The sequence below is a fragment of the Enhydra lutris genome, unplaced genomic scaffold (assembly GCF_002288905.1).
Source record: "Enhydra lutris kenyoni isolate GAN:26980312 unplaced genomic scaffold, ASM228890v2 scaffoldscaffold6, whole genome shotgun sequence".
NCBI lineage: Eukaryota > Metazoa > Chordata > Mammalia > Carnivora > Mustelidae > Enhydra > Enhydra lutris.
Window position 1 is genome coordinate 33753522 of NW_019154090.1, and position 19979 is coordinate 33773500.

At 39.9% G+C, this 19979-nt stretch overlaps 1 protein-coding gene across 1 annotated transcript in view; it reads left to right on the forward strand.

Moving 5' to 3' along the window:
- LOC111141432 (phospholipase C beta 1) overlaps positions 1-19979 on the forward strand; it is a 671787-nt gene that overhangs the window by 215129 nt on the left and 436679 nt on the right. The window contains exon 3 of the mRNA XM_022493977.1: positions 7222-7290. Within this exon, the coding sequence (XP_022349685.1) occupies positions 7222-7290 (69 nt within the window). The remainder of the gene's footprint in view (positions 1-7221; positions 7291-19979) is intronic.

The following is a 19979-nucleotide window of genomic DNA, read 5'->3' on the forward strand; positions in this document are numbered from 1 at the left end:
CAGCTCTGTAAGTCTGCAATTCCATTAGAGTAATTGTTTCCTCCTGGACATATTCAAAAGAGATGACAGTATTGCATCATGTTTATGCTAGGTAGAGTACCAAGATATGTAAATTCATTTACATCCCTTTTTATAAAGTGCATTAAAATGTGGAAACAGTGGGAGCAATGTATTTGTTATCTATTGGTATAAAGTAAATTACCTCAAACTTAGAGGCTAGAAACAACAAACATTTATTATCCCCCAGTCTCCGTGGGTCAGGGTCTCACCTGCTTCGGGTTTTACAGGCTGTGTTAAAGGTGTCTGCTGGGCTGTGTTTTCCTTTGGAGCTGGAGTCCTTCTTCCAAGTTTATTCAGGTTGCTGCTGCCGTTCCGTTCTTTGTCATAGTAAGACTGAGGTCCTCACCTCTTAGAGGCCTTCCCTTTTCATAGGCAACACACAACACAGCAAGCAGGTGAGCATCTCTTGTGTCAAGCCTCTCACTTCTAGACCTTGTGAGAAGCTCACCCAGGATACCTCTCTTTGGGTTAAAATTAAGTCACCTGATTGAAGACTTTACACCTGCAAAAGCCCTTCGCGTTTGCCATGTAAAATAACACCAAGGTGGTTGTGATAGCCCATCACAACGTTCTGTTGTTAGAAGCAAGTCTGGGGTGCTGACCACACTCAAAGGGTGGGGACTGGACAAAGGCATGGTCTGGGCACAGGAGTCATGGTGGCCATCTAACAATCCTACTTACAACAGGTGGGCAAAAGCTAAGATTTGTGATTCCATTGTACAAACGACCAGCTGTTGTCACTCAGCTTCTCCATTCATTCTCTTATTTGCACAGCAGAGGCTGTAAGACTCATGTCACCGGGGGCACCTGGGTGGCTCAGTGGGTTAAGCCTCTGCTTTCGGCTCAGTTCATGATCTCGGGGTCCTGGGATTGAGCCCCGCATCGGGCTTTCTGCGTGGCAGGGAGCCTGCTTCCTCCTCTCTCCCTGCCTGTCTCTCTGCCTACTTGTGATCTCTCTCTGTCAAATAAATGAATAAAATCTTAAAAAAAAAAAAAAAAGACTCATGTCACCGTGGTGTTGCGGGTGATGGATGATGAGGTGATATACTCAGATAGCATCTCTTACAATTTTTGCCACCTTATTTGTTCTCCATTCTGAATAGCAGCGATTTCTATTGCTGTTGTTATTACGGATGATATTACTTGACTTTGCCTCCTTCCGTGGCAGGAAGCTTTAATTGAATTGAATTCTTCAGTTTTTATCTTGTTGGCTCAAACTATGGTGATAATTACCATACTACCCATAACACATGAGCTATCTCATTGTCTTTTCTCCATCTCAGATGTTAATCTAATTTTGCATTTAACTGTGAAACATAAAGGTGAAAATCGGTGTTCTCTAGAAGTGGTCTTTCTTATTTTGGTTTCAAGGTTTTATGAAAATGTCTCTAGAGTTTTAGATTTTTCAGATGCTTTTCCTTTTGTTCATTTGCATTCCGCGTTTTTCTTCTCCATGCATTACCTATCCATTTTTGGCTTTTCTACTACGATCTTTTGCCTTTCACTTGGAATGGGAAACGTTGCAAGCATAAGACTTGGTATGTACGCATTAGTCCCTGCTCACTAAGTGGAGATCTTAATGTAACATCTCCCTTGATTTAACAGCAGCCCAATGAGGAACACGTTGCTGGCATCTACCTCTGTTTGCCAGACAAGGATACAAGGCACAGATTTCTGTACTGATTGGTTTGATGGTGCATAGATTACCAATGATAATTCCCAGAGACAAGTTTTCTGCCCCCTAGATTTATGAAATTTTCATCATCTTCGATGTATGTTGGTTTAAATAAAGAAATTCAGATGTACCACTTTTCTCTTTTCTCTGCTGTGGTTGGTATGGATGACCTGGTATTTCTTACATTGAGTTTCTATCATAGACTTCAGGAAAGAAGACAAAATCGAAGGCTAAGGAACATAGGAAACAAGAGAGTGAAAGAGACTACTGGGTTTTTGTTGTTGTTGTTGTTGTTGTTTTGAGAGGTACACTACCTCTGAGGCAGTTTTCACTCCCTGAGAAGTGGAATAAACTTAAGGAGCAAAGAATTGAAACTAATTCTTCTGCTTCTCTCTAAATTAAAACCCTTCATTAAAGGAGTCTAAAATAGTTTTTTTTTTCTTTAACATTGGACATTTTAGGGAGGTTTGACAGTCAATAAAATATATTAATGTCTTCTACTTTTGGTAAATTGAGGTTGAACAACTTAATGAATATACCGCATGTGGAGATGTCCATAATCACCCCCCCCCACACACACACAGCCGTTAATATCTTCCCCGTGAAATGTTTGTGACTGTAATTGCTGCCCTGATTATATATTGTGTGAACTTAAAGTACGTTATTATATTGGATGACTAATGGAATTTGGTGACAATGCACAGAAATTGGTATTCTGGAAAAGAGTTGGTTTTTAAATTGTATTCGTTCCTGAGTTTGCAGTACATTTCATGGCTCATCTACCTCACAGTGGGTTTGTGGCTGATGGATTGAAATCTTTCTGCTGAGTAGTAAACATCAGAGATAATTTGGTCTTCCCTTAGCTTTTCTCATCACTCATTCAAAATATCAAAAATAAATCCTTGATTACTGTTAATTCACTTTCATCCATACTGACAAAGGGAGAAGGCACATCTGTCAACACTTCAGTGGATACATGGGGGAGGGGTCCTAGAAGTGTGGTCTCCAAGCTTTGCAGGGGACCATTGTGTGCCTTGGAAATAAAGAGATTCTATTAGTTCATTCTTCTCTTGCTGGTCACAGTAGCCCACAGGCCTCTGGATACTCCAACCCCCTTTCCATTGTGGGGTGGGTTTAGAGGTGAGAGAGAACCAGTTGCCTTCTTTTGCTTTTCTAAAGATGTCTCTGATGTGATTAAGTGTAAAATAAAGCTTATATAGTATAACATTTTCAGCAAACACAGACCAATGCCAGTGATTGTTTCAATTTGTGAACAGAGACATTTGCTTGTATAGGGCGAAGTTTAATGCTAAGAAAAATTAGAATAGGTGTTGATGCCATCTGGCCTTCAGTAGTTTTTCTTCAATTAAACTGAACTGAAGCCTAGATTATTCACTGCTAGGCACACTTCTGCATTCAGTAGGTAAAATATTTTTATTTGACATTTCCCTGTATAAAGAAAAGACAGTTGTAGATTCTTCCTAGAACATATTATAACATATAAGTAATGCATAATTTAATCAATCTGAATTCACCCCAAAAGCCTTATAATAACAACCACAAGATGAGTGTATATCAGTGCTTGTCCAAGTGTGGTCTGTGGACCAGCAGCATCCACATCACCTGAGAGCTTATGAGAAATGCTGATTCTCAGGCCCATCCCAGTCCTGCTGAACCAGAAATGGATGGATGGCACCCAGCCTGTCTGTGTTTTAACAAGTTTTCCAGGTGACTCTAATGCAGGCTAAGGTTTGAGAGCCTCAGACATAGAAAATGTTAACGTACTCATTTTATAGATGATATAGTTAATGCTTGGTTATGGGACTGTGATTGGTTGAACACATGACCAGTTAATTTTAGGGCTCTTCCCCAAACCCAGAAACCCTATTTCTCCTTAAACATCAGGTGACCTCCCTCTCTTCAAGAAATGAGTAAAGGAATAGTGAATTCCATAAAGATGGAAATCAGTATCTCTTAAATGAACCGAGAAAGGGACCATTTCACTGCTTTCTAATAATGAGAGTGAGTTGTTCAAACTATTAGCTTGAGAAAATTAACCTAGAAAAAGTTTTAATGACACAAGCAACATTTTTGTGGTCCTGTGCATTGGGTTCCACATTTTCTTTTTAGTGGAGGAGACAGAATAGGCTGTAGTTAAGCCCCAGAGGGGAAGCTATTGCATGCTAATAGAAGAGGGAGACACTATTTTAATCATTGCTTTCTACTCCAGTGAGTCCATGGACAGCTTTTCCATCTGGGTCTTTCCCATGCCACATTACCCATGTTGATAGTGCCCTGCGGTGGCTTTCCTGCACGCACAATTTTACACACAGGCGAGAGAAGTTTCTTAGTCGCTGCGGTCTCAGAATGAATCCTCAGGGCAGCTGGCCTTAAGTACCCCTCTGTGACTTGGGGAATGAACGTTTCCTTGTGAGCCGAGAGTAGAAAACAGTGTTCATTATCTGTAATGTAAAAGTCTGTATAATGTTGCCTGCTAAGATCTAGTTCTTTGTGAACTCAATTTGGGCTTTGTGTGTATAAACAAATAAGTAAAGTTTAAGTCTCTTGTTTGCACTACTGGGAGGAACTTGCTTGAATAGAAAATGTGGCTATAAAATTAGGTGCATGTATTATGTATGTATGTGTAATTTCTATTCTGCATATATGTAAAGCACCATGCGACATATATGGAAAAGTATACCACACATATATGTCAGTGTTTATGGATATTTATAAAGAGGGCACACATGCAGTGCCTACCATGTCCAGAAGTGTTTGTGACAACTCTCCATACACCCCTGTTGTGTATCTCAAGTGACTTGCAGTTTCTTGCACACAATTCCTGCCTCTGTGCATTTGCACTTGCTGTTTCCTCTTCCTGTAACCCTCCTCCCCCTCCAAAACCACAGAATTGTAAGGCTGGCAAACTGTTTCTCATCCTGGTATTAGCTGAAAAGATGTCATAGCCCATGTCTGCAATGTACTTTGAAATGTCTCCTTTAGAGTATAATAATTGGTTTTGTATAGGAGCTACTTAAAACAGGTGTCTGTTTTCTGTATTGTTGATGTAATTCCTCAGTACCAACCCCATACCTGACACATTGCAGCATTTGATAAATAATATTCCAGGGAATTGATGACTGGCATTTCCACTTGGATAAACCCCTCAAACCAGCATCTCCAAATGCATCATCACTTTGCCCAAACTTCCAAGTCCCAATTTGGAATATGGAAGCCGTAGGGCTATTCATGACTCCTCTCTTCCCTTTAGGCAATCCTACCTCCATATTATGGCTCTCATCTTTTTTCCCGTTACCTCTACCTTCATTTGGTCTCCTGTCTCTCAAATGTCCACTTGGTTCTGGTCTTCTGGATGAAACTCCTTCAAGTCTGGTTCTCTTCCTGTTTCTCTCCTTCCAACACAAGTTTTAATTGTCTTGCTGTGGAGATAAGAAACCCAGACCAGATGTTCCATGTCCTCAAGTCTGAGGACTTTACTGCGCATTTGCCTAAGTGAAGCATTGAGCCCTGTATTGATGTTTTCCAACACTCGTGAGGTGACCTTCAGGATTGTGGCTGGTATGGCCTTAGGGGAACTATGGAACAAGTTATTCTGTCCTGCAAGATCTTTGCTGAGTGGCTACCTGTCACACCTCAGAGTCTGGGAGGATTTCCATAGTCGCCCATGGCAAGGAATGGGGTAACGTTTCCGCTAAAATGGGGGAAAAGCAGACTTAGATGGCCATGGCTAGCAAAAGAATAGAAGGCACTGATTCTTGACCTGCCTTTGCAGGATCCAGGCGTTCTCTTGGACCTGCTGTGTGGTTTTGCATCCCAGTGGACAGACTCCACCTCCTCCATGACTGTTAAACTGTAATCATGAGATCGACCTTAGGTGCAAGAAAAGAATCAGACAATTTTGCACTGAATATTTCAAATCAGTGGCAGCTGTTTGAAGGAATTGTTTGGGAACCCCATCTACAAGTAGTTGGGGACATTAAGACTTAAAAGAAATTACACCCACTCCTGTTCAGAGAGTCTGAGTAGCTGAGTGATGATACATGCCCCCTACAGGGAGGAAGGGATTGGATGTCTGCATCCAGCTGTCTCATTGTCAGCATGGGTGGGACAGATGGCTGGAGTCACTTTAAGATGACTGTTCATTGCCGTACAGTTCCATCTAGCTGGTGTAGTGTCTTCCGTATCACTCAGTGATGTGGGTGTCACAAACCTCATGGCTCGGTGTCTAAGATGGACTCTCAAGGTCTCCATCCTTTTGCCTGTAACCCTTTCTGGCATCATCTCCCATGACTTTTCTTCATATGCTCTGTGCATTGAATGTTACCCATGAGAATCCCCTCCTGTAGTGCCATTACATCGTCCCTGTGCTGTTCCTTCTTCCTGGATGCCCCTCTATCCCTTTCCTCCTCCTTACAATGTTCTCCATCTCTAAGCATCTAAAGGCTGTGAATACCTCAATGAACTCTGGTCCTTTCTTATCTGGATATTTGCCAATGTTATGCCTTCTAGCTCCTCTTCTCCATGGTCAATAACTTTCCATGGACTTTTCTCTGGGACCCTGGGGGAACAAATTTCTTTTCTCTGTTGACCCCCATAGCAGTTAACTTTAGAGTTGTCATGAGGGGCGCCTGGGTGGCTCAGCCATTAAGTGTCTGCCTTCAGCTCAGGTCCTGATCCCAGTGTCCTGGGATCGAGCTCCCTGCTTGGCGGGAAGCCTCCTTCCCCCTTTTCCACTCCCTCTGCTGTGTTCCCTCTCTTGCTGTCTCTTCCTCTATCAAATAAATAAAAATAAAATAAAATAAATAAAGTTGTCATGAACACACTGTCCCTGTCTTATGCATATACATTTCTTTACTCCCCTGTTTGATGGCAAGTCCATCCAGAGGAGCTATCATATTTTACGTATCTTGTATCCTAGAGTAACTTGCATTTCATAGGTATTCAGTAATATATAATGAATAAATGAAAAGATTGGGATGTAAGGTGTGCCAAAGGCTGGGAAGGGGGCAGGTAGGTGAGGCAGATTTATCTCTTTCCCTTGGTGTAGAGAGTGAGTTGATGGGAGCCTCTCCTTCCACCCCTCATCCCCAATACCTCATGCCACTCACATATCTTCATACCAGGACTGACTCTCAGGATTATTTTTCAAGTGCGGCACAGAAAGTCCTAGTTCATCGTGACTTAGGAATAGCTCATAGTAGAGACTGGGGCCCCCCTAACCACGCCCATTATACTTTAAAATGTCTTAGAACATACAGTAAACCGAACAGTTAGCAGTTAGCTATCTTGTTTCCGTTCCGATTCTGTTGGTAAACAATGTGAGAGGAAAAAATATCCTAACTGCAGAGAAATCTTCAGGCAGGTCTCAAGATACCATTATTTTTTTGAAAAGTGATGTCAATGATATAAAACAAAGAAAAGAGATCTGTGTGGATGCTTAACAGTTTCACATTTTTGCCTTCCAGGAGACGGAGCTGTTAGATCTCAGCCTTGTCAAGGATGCCAGATGTGGGAAGCATGCCAAAGCTCCCAAGGTAGGAAGCGGAGCGTTGTGCACGCTCCAGATGCTCTTTTGACTATTTACTGTGTCATGGCATCAATTAATTGCCCCAACTAGAAGTTTGTCTGTTGTCAACATTGTAAAACACAATAAAACAGCCAGTCCTTCCAGAAGCCTCTATGCCCTGAACATTCCCACTTTCGTTAAAAGAAAGTAACAGGGAGTAAATATATAGGCAGTTAGACATAGGGGTTTGCTGTCTGTGCTCTAATTTTAGTTTTGTTTGAAAAATATTTCACGATGCCAGAGTTGCTGGGTAATTCCCAATCGTTAAAATGTGCTTGAAGTTACTCGAAAACTTCCTCTTATGCATACATGAACTAACCTTTAGACATGATGAGTAAGAGTCTGTACTTCCAATATTTTGCAACAGCCATCACTATGTTCACGAAGCCAAAGGCTGTTTAATATTAATTAATTAATATTAAATAATATAATATATAATGTAATATAATATTAGCCTCTGTTATTGGTGTTCTCACTGTTGTTTTTGTATTTATTATTATTAAAAATTTCAATCAGATTTGCAGGAAGTCAGTTTTTATTTTGCTTAATGTGGAGAAGTTTATGTTGTAAAGAGAGCTGGGGGAGGGGCTTGGCGGAAAGGGGCTCGAATCTTTCGATAAATATCACTAGCAAAGATCTGCAGAACTTTGGGATCAGATCGGTTGTGTGGCCCATCCATTTGCTTTTGCTTGAAAAACTTACTACAGACATATTCAAAGCAGTTTTGCAGTTTATTTATTTTTGGGAGATTGTTTAAGAATGTTGAATGAAGAACATACATACATTCTTTTCAACTTAGATTCTCTGGTGGAGTCTAGTAAAGGAGTGTGTTGACTTGCCCTGAAAGTGGGAAACCACTCTTTATTGTATTCAAATCTTAGTACTCTAAATACTTCCTTTCTAGCAAAGATAATATTGTCAAATAGGGAAGTACAGGTGCCATTCAGGAACTGCTGCCTCTTATCATAATTGATATAAAACTAGTGATTTTCTATGTGAGTATCTGCCTGCAACTTTTGTTTTATTCTTTAAAAGTCAAAATACTTTTCCTTGACATCAAAAATGATCTGTTGCTGTGGAGAGGCAGAGAGTTTAAAAAAAAAAAAAATCACCTGGGGTGATTGTTCTTCAGAAACGTAACAGTGCAAATAGTTGCTGGCAAATTTTGCTATGGAAAAACACCTAAATCCTGCTGTAGAAGTTAAGCTCATCTATCGGAAAATGTGGAAAATGAAAAAAAAAATAGAAAAATGGGAATTACTTTCACAAAGGTTTTTGTAAGCATTTTCATGTGCAAACAAACAGCTTGTTATTTGCTTTCACCTCTTAGTAATATAATAGTATTACAGTTGTTCCGTCTTTTAATTTTGTAGCAAGCTTGTTATTATTAATGCTTCGTTGGTGATTCAGAATTGTTCAGTTTTTAGTGTAGGAAGGAAATTCTTTCTTCTTTCCCCAAAAGCGTTCCAGCCAAGTTTCATGGAAGCTTGTTAGTTCCAGGAACTTTACTGATAACATAGTTATAAAATTTGCCTTTTAATGCAGGTGTATTGGCCTAACTTGAAATTCATGATCAGGATTGGTTAAAGACAGCTGTCTACGCTCTAATCAGACCCCCTTTGTCTGCAGGAATCAGAATGCCTAGTCCACTGTGGGGTTTCCCTCTCTCTTCCATTGCAGTACTCAGCCTGCTTATCAGTTCAATGTTTCGTTTATGGATGCGGTTGAATACATGTCTATTGAATGACGATAAATGAACAGAACTAGGGTCTGTTCTGTGCTCAGCTGATAAGCCACTATTAGATCCTAAAATACTTCTCTTAAGGACGGACGTGGGCACTCAGAATATTCTGGCTTTCACTTCTTTTTTTTTTTTTTTTTTTCCATGGAAGATTGCTTTCTCTGAGGATTATCCATGTTCTTGCCTTTTTTTGCCTTCCGCTCCTTGCTGGTGCTCAAGAACTTTGGGCGACTTTAATATTTTAAAACTGGGTTCTGTTGTTTCATACCTGTGTGACCTTCCTGAAACTCAGGCGTCCCCCTGGGCCACATGGTGATCATAATAGTGACAACAATATCAATGATAATAATAATAATGATGATGATGATGATGATGAATGGGCAGTTCATATCATTACCATAAGGACTGAATGAAAATTCATTAGCATATCTTTAGCAGAGGAGTTCTCAAATTTGACTGCTTATGGAATCACGTGGAGAGCTTTAAAAAACAGTGATGCCTGTTTCCTAACCCTAGAGATTCTGGTGTTAAGTGTAGTGTGGATTTTTGAAAAGGGCTTTTGAAAAGGAGATTTGAGGTAAAATTTGAGCACCACTGCCTTATCACTGCTATTTAATAAGCACTCGCTAAATATTAGCCACTGTTATTGGTGTTATCACTGTTATTTTTGTATTTATTATTATTAAAAATTTCAATCAGATTTGCAGGAAGTCAGTTTTCATTTCACTTAATGTGGAGAAGTTTATGTTGTAAAGAGAGCTGGGGGAGGGGCTTGGCCGAAAGGGGCTCTGTGGGTTGACCTGCTGGAGAGAAGGGGATATTGCTATCAGTTTAAAAGTCGTTCAGTTGCAAAAGAACACCCCAGCACCAACTGGATAAATACAAAAATTATTAAAAATGATCTGAATGCATTGAAAATTCCAGTGGAAGTGCGGGATTCAGGCGATGTCTCAGGCAGCTGAGCAAAAGCTGTCACCAGGGAATATGTATTTCTTTCTCTTGCCAGTCTGGGTTCCAAGGTGTTGAAAGCGATTCCTCTTCCGTCCTCAGTATCCCCTTGGTGGCCATTGTCTGCTTGCCATCATTGGAAGCTCCAGGCTTCCCCAAGTAACAGCAGTTCAATGGGGGAATCAGAAGAGAGACCAGCTTCAGGAATACAACCACCTTGTCGAAGGAGGCCAATGGCTCCGGGGGCGGCGGGGATGGGTGGGGAGTTGGGGAATAAATAAGAGGAGACCATTGTGTTGGCTAGAAGAAAACAGCAGGACTGACAGCATAAGATTTAAAAGTGTCAAGGTAACCAGTCGGGAGTGAGAGAAGCATGGGTAGGAAACGTAACATGAAGACAGATTGAGTGGAAGACATTCTGGAGGCTTTATAGACCGTAAAGGAAGGAAGAACACGTGTGGAGCAGATAATATTTATCAAAATACTCAGGCACCCCGTGAATATTATTACTATTATTTTTGTTTTTCACAGTATCTCATTACATAAAAATTCATGATCTAGCTGAAGATGAACTGTTTTCTCTGCCTGCTGTGATTGGAAATAACAGTTATAAGAAATGGAAAAGCTTCTATGTGTTGCCCCATTAATGAATTTTAAATGTCGACTCCCAACACAGTATATGCAATTCCAGATTGGCTTTTCCATAATGCAGCCTTTGTTCTAGTAATCAGTTTCAAAATTTCTCACTGGGGAGAAATGGAAAGATTTTTATCCGCATGTAGAAAGGTAAAAGAGGAAAAAAAAAAGAAGATTTATCCTTTGAAATCTAAAAGGTGTTTGTGTTTCCTTCTTCGCTCTCTCTCTCTGCCTCCTGCTGAGGCTTATAAAGTGCATCTAGAGGCCAAGTGCTATGGGATGTGCACCTTGCACGTGCTGGGGACATATATCTTCTGGATCTTCATTTCAACATGAGCTTTACTTTTAAAAAGAGGCTTTATCACTGTGGTTTCTGATCTGTTAGTGGTGGTTCCTCTCCCAGCAGATCAATTTCGTGGCTCATGTACAGCATTAATAAAATGAAATAGATTGGACTAGAATGAAAAAAAATCAGCATCTTGCAGAGGACGTTGTTTGGTGAAACATCTTTTGTGCCTGTGAATGTCTGTTCTGGATCACAACCCAAAGTGTTTTTTTGTTTGTTTGTTTGTTTGTTTTTTTACTATGGGCCACATTAGAAGGGCTGCAAAAAATGCTGCTGAAAATATAGTCTTTGGGATATATAGTTTATCTTTGGGATTCTTAGGGTGTATTCCATCTGTAGGTGTACTGAAAAGTAGATCGAGTTGTGGTTTTGGATGTCAGCTCTGCCAGTAACACCCTTCTGTGGGTGCCTCTACTTACTCATCTATGAAATGGGGTGGGGAGGACCCACAGGATTTTAGGTGTGTAAGTTGGCTTAACCCTTGATTCCAACTTTTAAAATGAGAAGTTGGGGCACCTGGGTGGCTCATTTGGTTAAGCGTCTGACTCTGGGTTTCCGCACAGGTCATGCATGATCTCAGACTCCTGCCCTGTGTTGGCTTCTGTGTTCTGCAGGGTGTCTGCTGGAGATTCTCTGCTTCTGCCCCTCCACCAATGCGTGCTCTCTTTCTCAAGTAAATAAATAAATATATATATTTTTAAAAATGGGAAGTTAATCCAGCCAAGGCATGCCATCTTACAGATTAGAAAATTAATGTTGACAAGTTTGCATGACCTAAATAAAATTTCTTACCTTGGTTGTAGAAAATCAGGTGACTTTAGTGAAAAGTCAGGTCACATTCTAACCAAAGTAAGGGGCAATGTAAACAAAAATAAAAGAAAGGAAGAAAGATTTATGTGGAGTTTTGCACTGGGCTTCTTGAAACCTATTGTAAGATTGCTTTGGACTCCATAGAGGCCCTGTGACTACAGAGGCTGTCCCAGGTTTCCAACATGAAAACGGTTGCTGACGTTCGCGTTGTTACATACTGAAAAACATTTCTGTAGTCTTACTTTCAAACTATGTGTCATCCAAAGAAAACGGCTTCACGTACTTGGCTGACAATTAACCAATTCATTCTATCGATAAAGGGCAGCCTATTTCAGATGTGTAATGCTAATTGGAATACAGGTTCCTTGTATATATCTGGATTATAGTAATTCTGTGTCATAGATAATATCACTGGAATCATGTAAGATAGATTACAGTAAAATGAAATTTAAAAAAAAATTGACCCGCTTTTGTTTTCCTAACCCCTAAATATATGATGGCTTTTAAAGTCATTAAATGTGGATTTGTAAAGCAATGGACACTACAATATCTAGCCCTACGTGCAGCCGCCAGAGTCTCAGTGGTGGGAGAAACAGGTAACAGATAAGTCTCACTGGAGACACCCAAAGCAGGACAGAGACCATGATTGGTGGAGACCACTGACCATGAGTGGTGGAGTACTTGCTGCTTTCCAGAGACATAATGGAGTAAGTTCTCTTGACATGATGAGGTGATATGAACAGAGACATTAATTAAGAAAAGGAGCAGCATTCCAGGCAGAGGGCAAAGCAAGAGCAAAGGCTCTGAAGTGGGAACATGGGGGCGCCTGGTTGGCTCGGTGGCTTAAGGCTTCTGCCTTCAGCTCAGATCATGATCCCAAGGTCCTGGGATCGAGCCCCGCATCAGGCTCTCGGCTCTGCGGGGAGCCTGCTTCCTCCTCTCTCTCTGCCTGCCTCTCTGCCTACTTGTGATCTCTGTCAAATAAATAAATAAAAATCTTTAAAAAAAAATTGAAGTGGGAACATGCTTGGTATATTTGAGGAGTATCGAAGAAACCAGTTGGTTACAGTAGAGTGCAAGACAGAAAGGATGATAAAGTCTGAGAAGTGGCCAGGGGCTGTATTATTCTGGCCTTGTAAACCATGCTAATGACCGTGGTTTTTTCCTTCTGTGAGACTGAAGAAGGGATCTGAAAGTTCTGAGCAGAGTAGTGATAAGATCTGAGTTTGCTTTTTTTTTTTTTTAAGATTTTATTTATTTGATAGTAACGATCATAAGTAGCAGAGAGAGAGGGAAGGGGGAAGCAGGCTCCTTGCTGTGCAGAGAGCCCGATGCAGGGCTTGATCCCAGGACCCTGAGATCATGACCTGAACTTGAGGCAGAGGCTTAACCCACTGAGCCACCCAGATGCCCCTGGTTTTGCTTTTAAAAACATCACTGAGGGGCGCCTGGGTGGCTCAGTGGGTTAAAGCCTCTGCCTTCGGCTCAGGTCATGATCCCAGGGTCCTGGGATGGGACCCTGCATTGGGCTCTGTGCGAAGCAGGGAGCCTGCTTCCCTTCCTCTCTCTCTGCCTACCTCTCTGCCTACTTGTGATCTCTGTCTGTCAAATAAATAAATAAAATCTTTAAAAAATAAAAAATAAATAAAAACATCACTGGCCACTCACTGCCTGGAGTGTGGACTATAGAAAAGAAAGGAAGAAAAAGAAATGAAGAAGGGACACCAACCAAATGACTATTGCAAATATTTGGAGCAGTGTTGATAATGACTTTGACTGAGAGGTGTAGAGCTAATGGGAAAAAATGTCAGAATTCGAATTGGAAGGTGGAAGGTGGCACTATAGGGTTTGTTAACGCACTGGATGTGAGGTATGAAAGGATTCAGGAATAAAGCTTAAGAGTTTTCACCTGGGAAAGTGGAGGAATTGAGTTGCTATGGCTTAAGTTGGGAAGGAAGAAACACATTTAATCAGAAGAACTCAGAGTTTGGTTTTTTGAATATTTAAGGTTTGAAGGGTCTCTTAGACTTCTATCTGATGATAGCATATTTGGATATACTGGTGTTCAGAGGCAAGGTTGGCCACGGAGTTGTAAGTGAATATTTAAATCTCAAAGCTAAGTGAGGTCTCTTAAGGGATGTAGGTATAGAAGAAAAAGGACTGATCCCTAAGCCCTGGGACCTCCAGCATTTAAACTTTGAAAGATGAAAAAGGGCCAGGAAGGAGATGGAGAATGGTATATACCCAAGAGAATTGAAAGAAAGGGCTTCAAACAGTTATTTGTACACCAGTGTTCACAGTGGCATTATTCACAACAGCCAAAAGGTAGAGACAACTCACATGTCCATTGCTGGGTGAATGGATATACAAAATATGATACACACACACACACACAGGATAATTATTCAACCATAAAAAGGAATGAAATTCTGACTTCTGACATAGGCTCTAACATGGATAAGCTTTGAAGGCAATAAGTGAAATAGGCCAGACACAAAAGGACACATATTGTAGGATTCCACCTGTATGAGGTAACTAGAGTAGGCAAATCCGTAGAACCAGAAAGTAGAACGGCAGTTTCCAGGGAGTCCGAGGAGAGGAGAAGGAGAGAATGGGAAGTTATTATTTAGTGGGTACAGAGTTTCAGTTTAAGAAAATTAAAAAGTTCTGCAGATGAATGGTGCTTAATGCCACATAACACAATAATGAATATTGCCTAAGTTCAGTAACCTATACACTTGAAAATCATTAAGATGGTAAATTTGGTGGCATGCCTATCTTACCACAATTAAAAAAAAAAGGGAAAAGACAGAAGGAACAACAAGTGAGGAGGGAGAAGAATTAGTAGAGAGTATTTTCTGGATATCTAAAAAAGTATGTCAAGAAGAAAAGCGTAATCATCTAGGTAAAATAGTGGAATTTCCTTCTAGCTTTTTTCCCTCACCTTTGTACACTTGCAATTTTATTGGAGATACCATTTTATATATGCTTTGATTTTTTTCCCCTATATTCGTAGCATTTCCTGCTAATATCCAAAATCGGCTATTTATTTAAGGGTTGTCAGATCCCAAATAGCTCATCATAGGAGCTGGATGCCAATGTATAAATCTCATAATGAGCTGTTATTTGGATGTTCTACAACAGTGGTTTCAATGAATCATCCATGAGGCCGGGAGTTGAAATGAGTGCTTTATTTATTGTCCCCCTTTGCTGATTATTAGCTATTTCCCTGACTTTGTACAGATTCCACCATTGTGTGAAACCACAGTCATGAAAATGTGGTGCAGATATTTGAAGTTGAGGGAAGAAGAAAACCCTTTACCCAGCAAAATAAAGGTTCCTCTCCCTTTCTCTTAGTTGCCGAGAAGCTCTACCTTTGGCCCGTGTTCTTGGTTCCACCTATTTCTTAATTTACCTGACATGTGGCAAGAGCTTTTGTTTGTTTGTTGTCATCCTATTTCCATAAAAGTATTTATTTACATCTTTACTAAATGGAGAAAAATAGAGCTTAAAATTTCACAGAATTATCTCTGTGTAATGGTTTTGACAGCTAGTCACATTTATCTCCAGATGTAAATTATATGGCATGGTTCCTTTCTTATGTTCATTAAATTCCATAGATGTCAGTGGTTTGGTTTCCTTGGAAACAAAAACCTTTATATAACTAGTCAGAGATTTGGTAGCAGAAATATCAGGATGCGGTGGGGAGTAAGGAAACATCGTGATGCTGAGTACCTCCCTCAGTAGGTACCTGTTTGCATTTAAAACTCTTCTACCTTTCCATCTGCCCCTCATCCTCATGGCCATTCAGTAGTGCCCAAGGGAAGATTTTTAAAGTGACCATTTAAGTATAGAATATCTTCTAAATGGTTAAAAGCTTTTTACTTTTTTTTCAAGCAATCACAGAGAGGCTAAGTCTTTTTTGGGATGTTGGTGTAAATTCCCAAATTTGAGAAGAGTGTGTCTCTTAGGAAGAGTTGAGTTTGAGCATTTGAGCAGTGCCGACATAACTCAGTGTATATGTATATCCATCTGTGAAGTACAGCTAACAGAACATGTGTGTGGCTGAATAAAGCTTTTATATTTTTTTATGATGGCAAGTGTCTGCGTTAGTACCCTACTGCCAAAGAGTTCAAAAGGTCCCCAAAGGGTTATGGAGAGGGAATGGGGGACCTGCTATTACCTCTGGGAAGAGTTCTTCCCAGAGGTAATAGCAGGGCCAAGGGCATGGCTGCCATGAGCATTCTCATTTGGCCCAGAGAGGACACCCTGTTGAAGACAAGATTAGTAACATGAGTTATCTAAACCGCAGGTCTTTTCAGAACCCTGTGAATCATTTTGCCTTTGCTCCTATCTGGTATGATTTGAATCTAAACCCAATTTTTTCTACATGTAATGGTATAGAGTTACATGTTGAAAGCCTTTCTCAATTTTAGTTCTTACACATGCAATGATACGCCATCTTGTGGATATATCTGATATTTATTTCATAAATTAATTCTGCATCGTGAACAACCCTCTAAAGGGTTTTTAATCTTGGGTTCTAATGTAGAGATCTGAGAAGTACTTGGGGAGCTTTTAAGATCTTGATGTGCAGGCCACACCCAGATCAATTAAATCAAAATGTCTGGTGTGGGACTCGAGCACCGATGTTTTCTTTAGAGTTCCCCAGAGATCTTGTGTTCAGCGGTTTTGAGAACATTTACTCCTAGGAAAAAGCACCAGTTTAAATGAGTAGTTTCTTTTTTTAAAAAATAGGGATTTGGGGGCACCTGGGTGGCTCAGTGGGTTAAAGCCTCTGCCTTCAGCTCAGGTCATGATCCCAGGGTCCTAAGATGGAGCCCCGAGTTGGGCTCTCTGCTCAGCGGAGAGCCTGCTTCCCTTCCTATTTCTCTGCCTGCCTCTCTGCCTACTTGTGATCTCTATCTGTCAAATAAATAAATAAAAAATCTTAAAAAAAATAGGGATTTTGTGCAGTAAGGTATTGAGAATTTTCCTATAGTATTTGCTCATCAAAAAGACTGGTTTTTAGTACAGTTTCCCTTAAACTTGATTTGGTTTCTTAAGATAAAGTGCATTGTGGTATTTGTATTAATCTCCTCCCACTGCCATAACAAAGTATCACAGACTAACCATTAAGATGGCTTAAAATAACAGAAATTTATTTCCTCCCAGTTCTGGAGGCTAGAATGGATCAAGGTAACAGCAAGGTTATTTTCTTCTGTGGTCCGCCATCTTGGCTTCTGGATAGCTGTCTTCCTTCTTTGTCCTCACATGGTCTTCTGTCCGTACTGATCGATGTCTTAATTTCCTCTTGTTGTAAGGATACTGGTGGTATTGGATTAGGGCCCCTCCTCACAGCTTCATTTTAACTTAATTACCTCTTTAAAGACCTTAGCCCCCAAATACAGTCACATTCTGAAGTCCTGGAAATTGGGACTTCAACGTAGGAATTTTGTGGAGACACAGTTCAATTTATGATACTATTTCCTTATTACATTATAAAACCAAGTTTATGATTTCCTTCTTTATAGGGAGTCGTGCTGTAGGATTACTTCAAAAGCGATCTAATATAAATAGATTTTTTTTCTTTATAATCATAAGATTGTCAAAGTAGATAAAATGGGTAGTGAAAGTCATATCAGAAATAGGCTTTAGGGCTTGTGAAAGGTGCCTTTATTTCAGAATATGTTGCTTTGTCTTATTACCAACGCGTTTGTGCTCATTTTTTCATACACCAGAGCACCCAACAGGTGTCCTTGTGCATTGTAAATGCTTAATAAAGTGTAGTCATTAAGTGCACAAGCCCCGAGGTCAGATGGCCCAGACTCAAAGCCAATAACTAGCTGTAACTCAGCAAGTTCTTCTGCATCTCTGAGACTTCATTTCCCCACCTGAATTTATGGAAGTAATCTCCATGTTTAGCTTATTGGGTTGCTGCAAGGACTTAGTGATAAAATGCAAGTAAAACACTTAATACAACCTTCACATCTGTTGCATACGTCGCATACATTTTAACCATCATCAGGAATGAATTTTAGTAAGTAAATAAAATGTATCACTGATGCTCACGGGATACCTGGTGGTAGCTAAAGCAAGATAGTGAAATTCCATGCTCTACTAGGGATTGCTTCAGAGTGAGAGATTTATACTTTGTAGTTCTGTTATTTATACCCACCCATGAAAATCTATTTTTTATATATTAACTGTACAAAAATGAAGTTGAAGCATATTTATCTTTGTAGCCAAACACCTGCCCACAGAGGGCTATCAGCAATCCACTGCACTGACTTACTGTTCTTTTTTAAAAACTATCTGAATTTGCAAACAGTTAAATAGATTTTCCCAGCCATCAGAATAATTTTAGAGCAATTTACTTTCAGTTAAGAACACATTGACATATTTCTCTGCCTTATGAAGCCATGGCAGCAAAATCTGAAACGGTATTTTGAAATGGAAGAACAAGGATTGAGGTCAAAGAGATCCAGATTCAAATCCCAGTGCAAGTATTAACTGAGAGATCCTGGGACGGTTTCTTAGTTTCTCTGTGTAGTGGTAATTCCTCTGGATAGAGTTATCTCATGAGCTGGATTATGGTTTGTAACTAGACCCAAATCTTAGTGTTGGACACTTTGGGAGCTCACTCATGGGTGCTTAACTATCTGCCTTTGGTTCACTGTTCAATTTCTTCTTAGCACTCTGCCAGTCTGATAGATAATTAAGGATTTACATAACTTAAATTGTTTTCTTTTTGAGATCAGATTCTAAAGTAAGTTGGCACACAATTTGACAACTGGTCCAACAGTGGAAAAAACTAGAATGCAATTTGAAACATGATGTAAAAGGAGAAAAGTTCTGGGGAAGGGAAGGTAATATTTATGGAGTTATTGACACAATTAAGAAACATACATACCTGAAATGGCTTTCCCAGCCAAAAAGTATGATACTGTGATACTAATTTGTGATACAGCTCAGTAGAGTGGAAGGAGCTTAAGAGTATGTGTTAATTTCTCCTGAGAATTTTGTTTTTATCATCTTCGAATTGGAAATGGTTGAAAATTCTTACATTTATTCCATTTACCATAAAAACGTGAAATCCTACGTGGCAGACTTTGGGTGTGATACCTGACACAAACTAAGTATGTTCACGGATGAAAGAATGTGAACACAACATTCTTAGCAGTCTAAAAGCATGAAATTTCAAGTACCTGAAGAAATAGTGTTGATCTTACCTAAAACGTAACAATAAAAGTCAAAATAATGTAGTAAAATATTTGCTACTTTACCCATCTTTGTTAATGACAGAAATGAAATTTTCTACGACTGCTGAAATTAATGTTTGAGGTGATGGAGTAACCAAATTAAGCAGAATATGTGTTGGTCTTTAGCTGGGAAACAGGATCATGGGTTCAAATAAATCAGAATTCACCTTTCAGTTTCACTCACCAAGACATTTTCTCCGTACCTTTTGGTACTTCATCATCCACATGTTTCTTGACATTTTCATTTGTTTCCAGGAACTACTGATTTCAGGTTAGGACCTAATGGCACTGGAAGAATTTGCTGATCACTGTTAACCATAAGTGGGGGTAACCCTGTGAAGAGTCACTTTATTCTCTCTCAGGGACAGAGAATACTTTTTTTAAAAAACAGTAACTCAGCATTTCTCCAAGTGAATTCCTTGGAATATTAATAGGTGTTACGAGATAAAAGTGTTGTCCAGTCAAATATGGCAGATGCTATTTTTTTTTTCTTTTTGTTTGTTTGTTTGTTTATTACAGAACGTCTCAGAGACTGATGTGCTGGTCATGGATTTGGGCCATTTTCCATTCTTTTTTTTTTTCCTTGACAGTGGGCCTCTTTGACAAGCATCTCACAGGGTTAATGTCCTGCTGAATCTCTTTGGTAAATGTTTCCATAGTCGGTTCTCATGAAGTCTATCACACTCCATATTGGGACTGGAACACGAGCTTAAAAGTGATGTTTATTCCCACAATAGTGCAGATACCTGATTAAAGTTGTTCAAAGATCAAGTTCTTGGGTGAGCTAAACCAGAAAGTTCTTTCTTTCCGTAAAGATTCCTTGATAATATATGGCTAAGCTTTATCTTGTGCTCCATTGTGAATTGTTACTAATTTTAAACTGTATTAGTGTTAATCTTTGTCTTTTCTTCCTA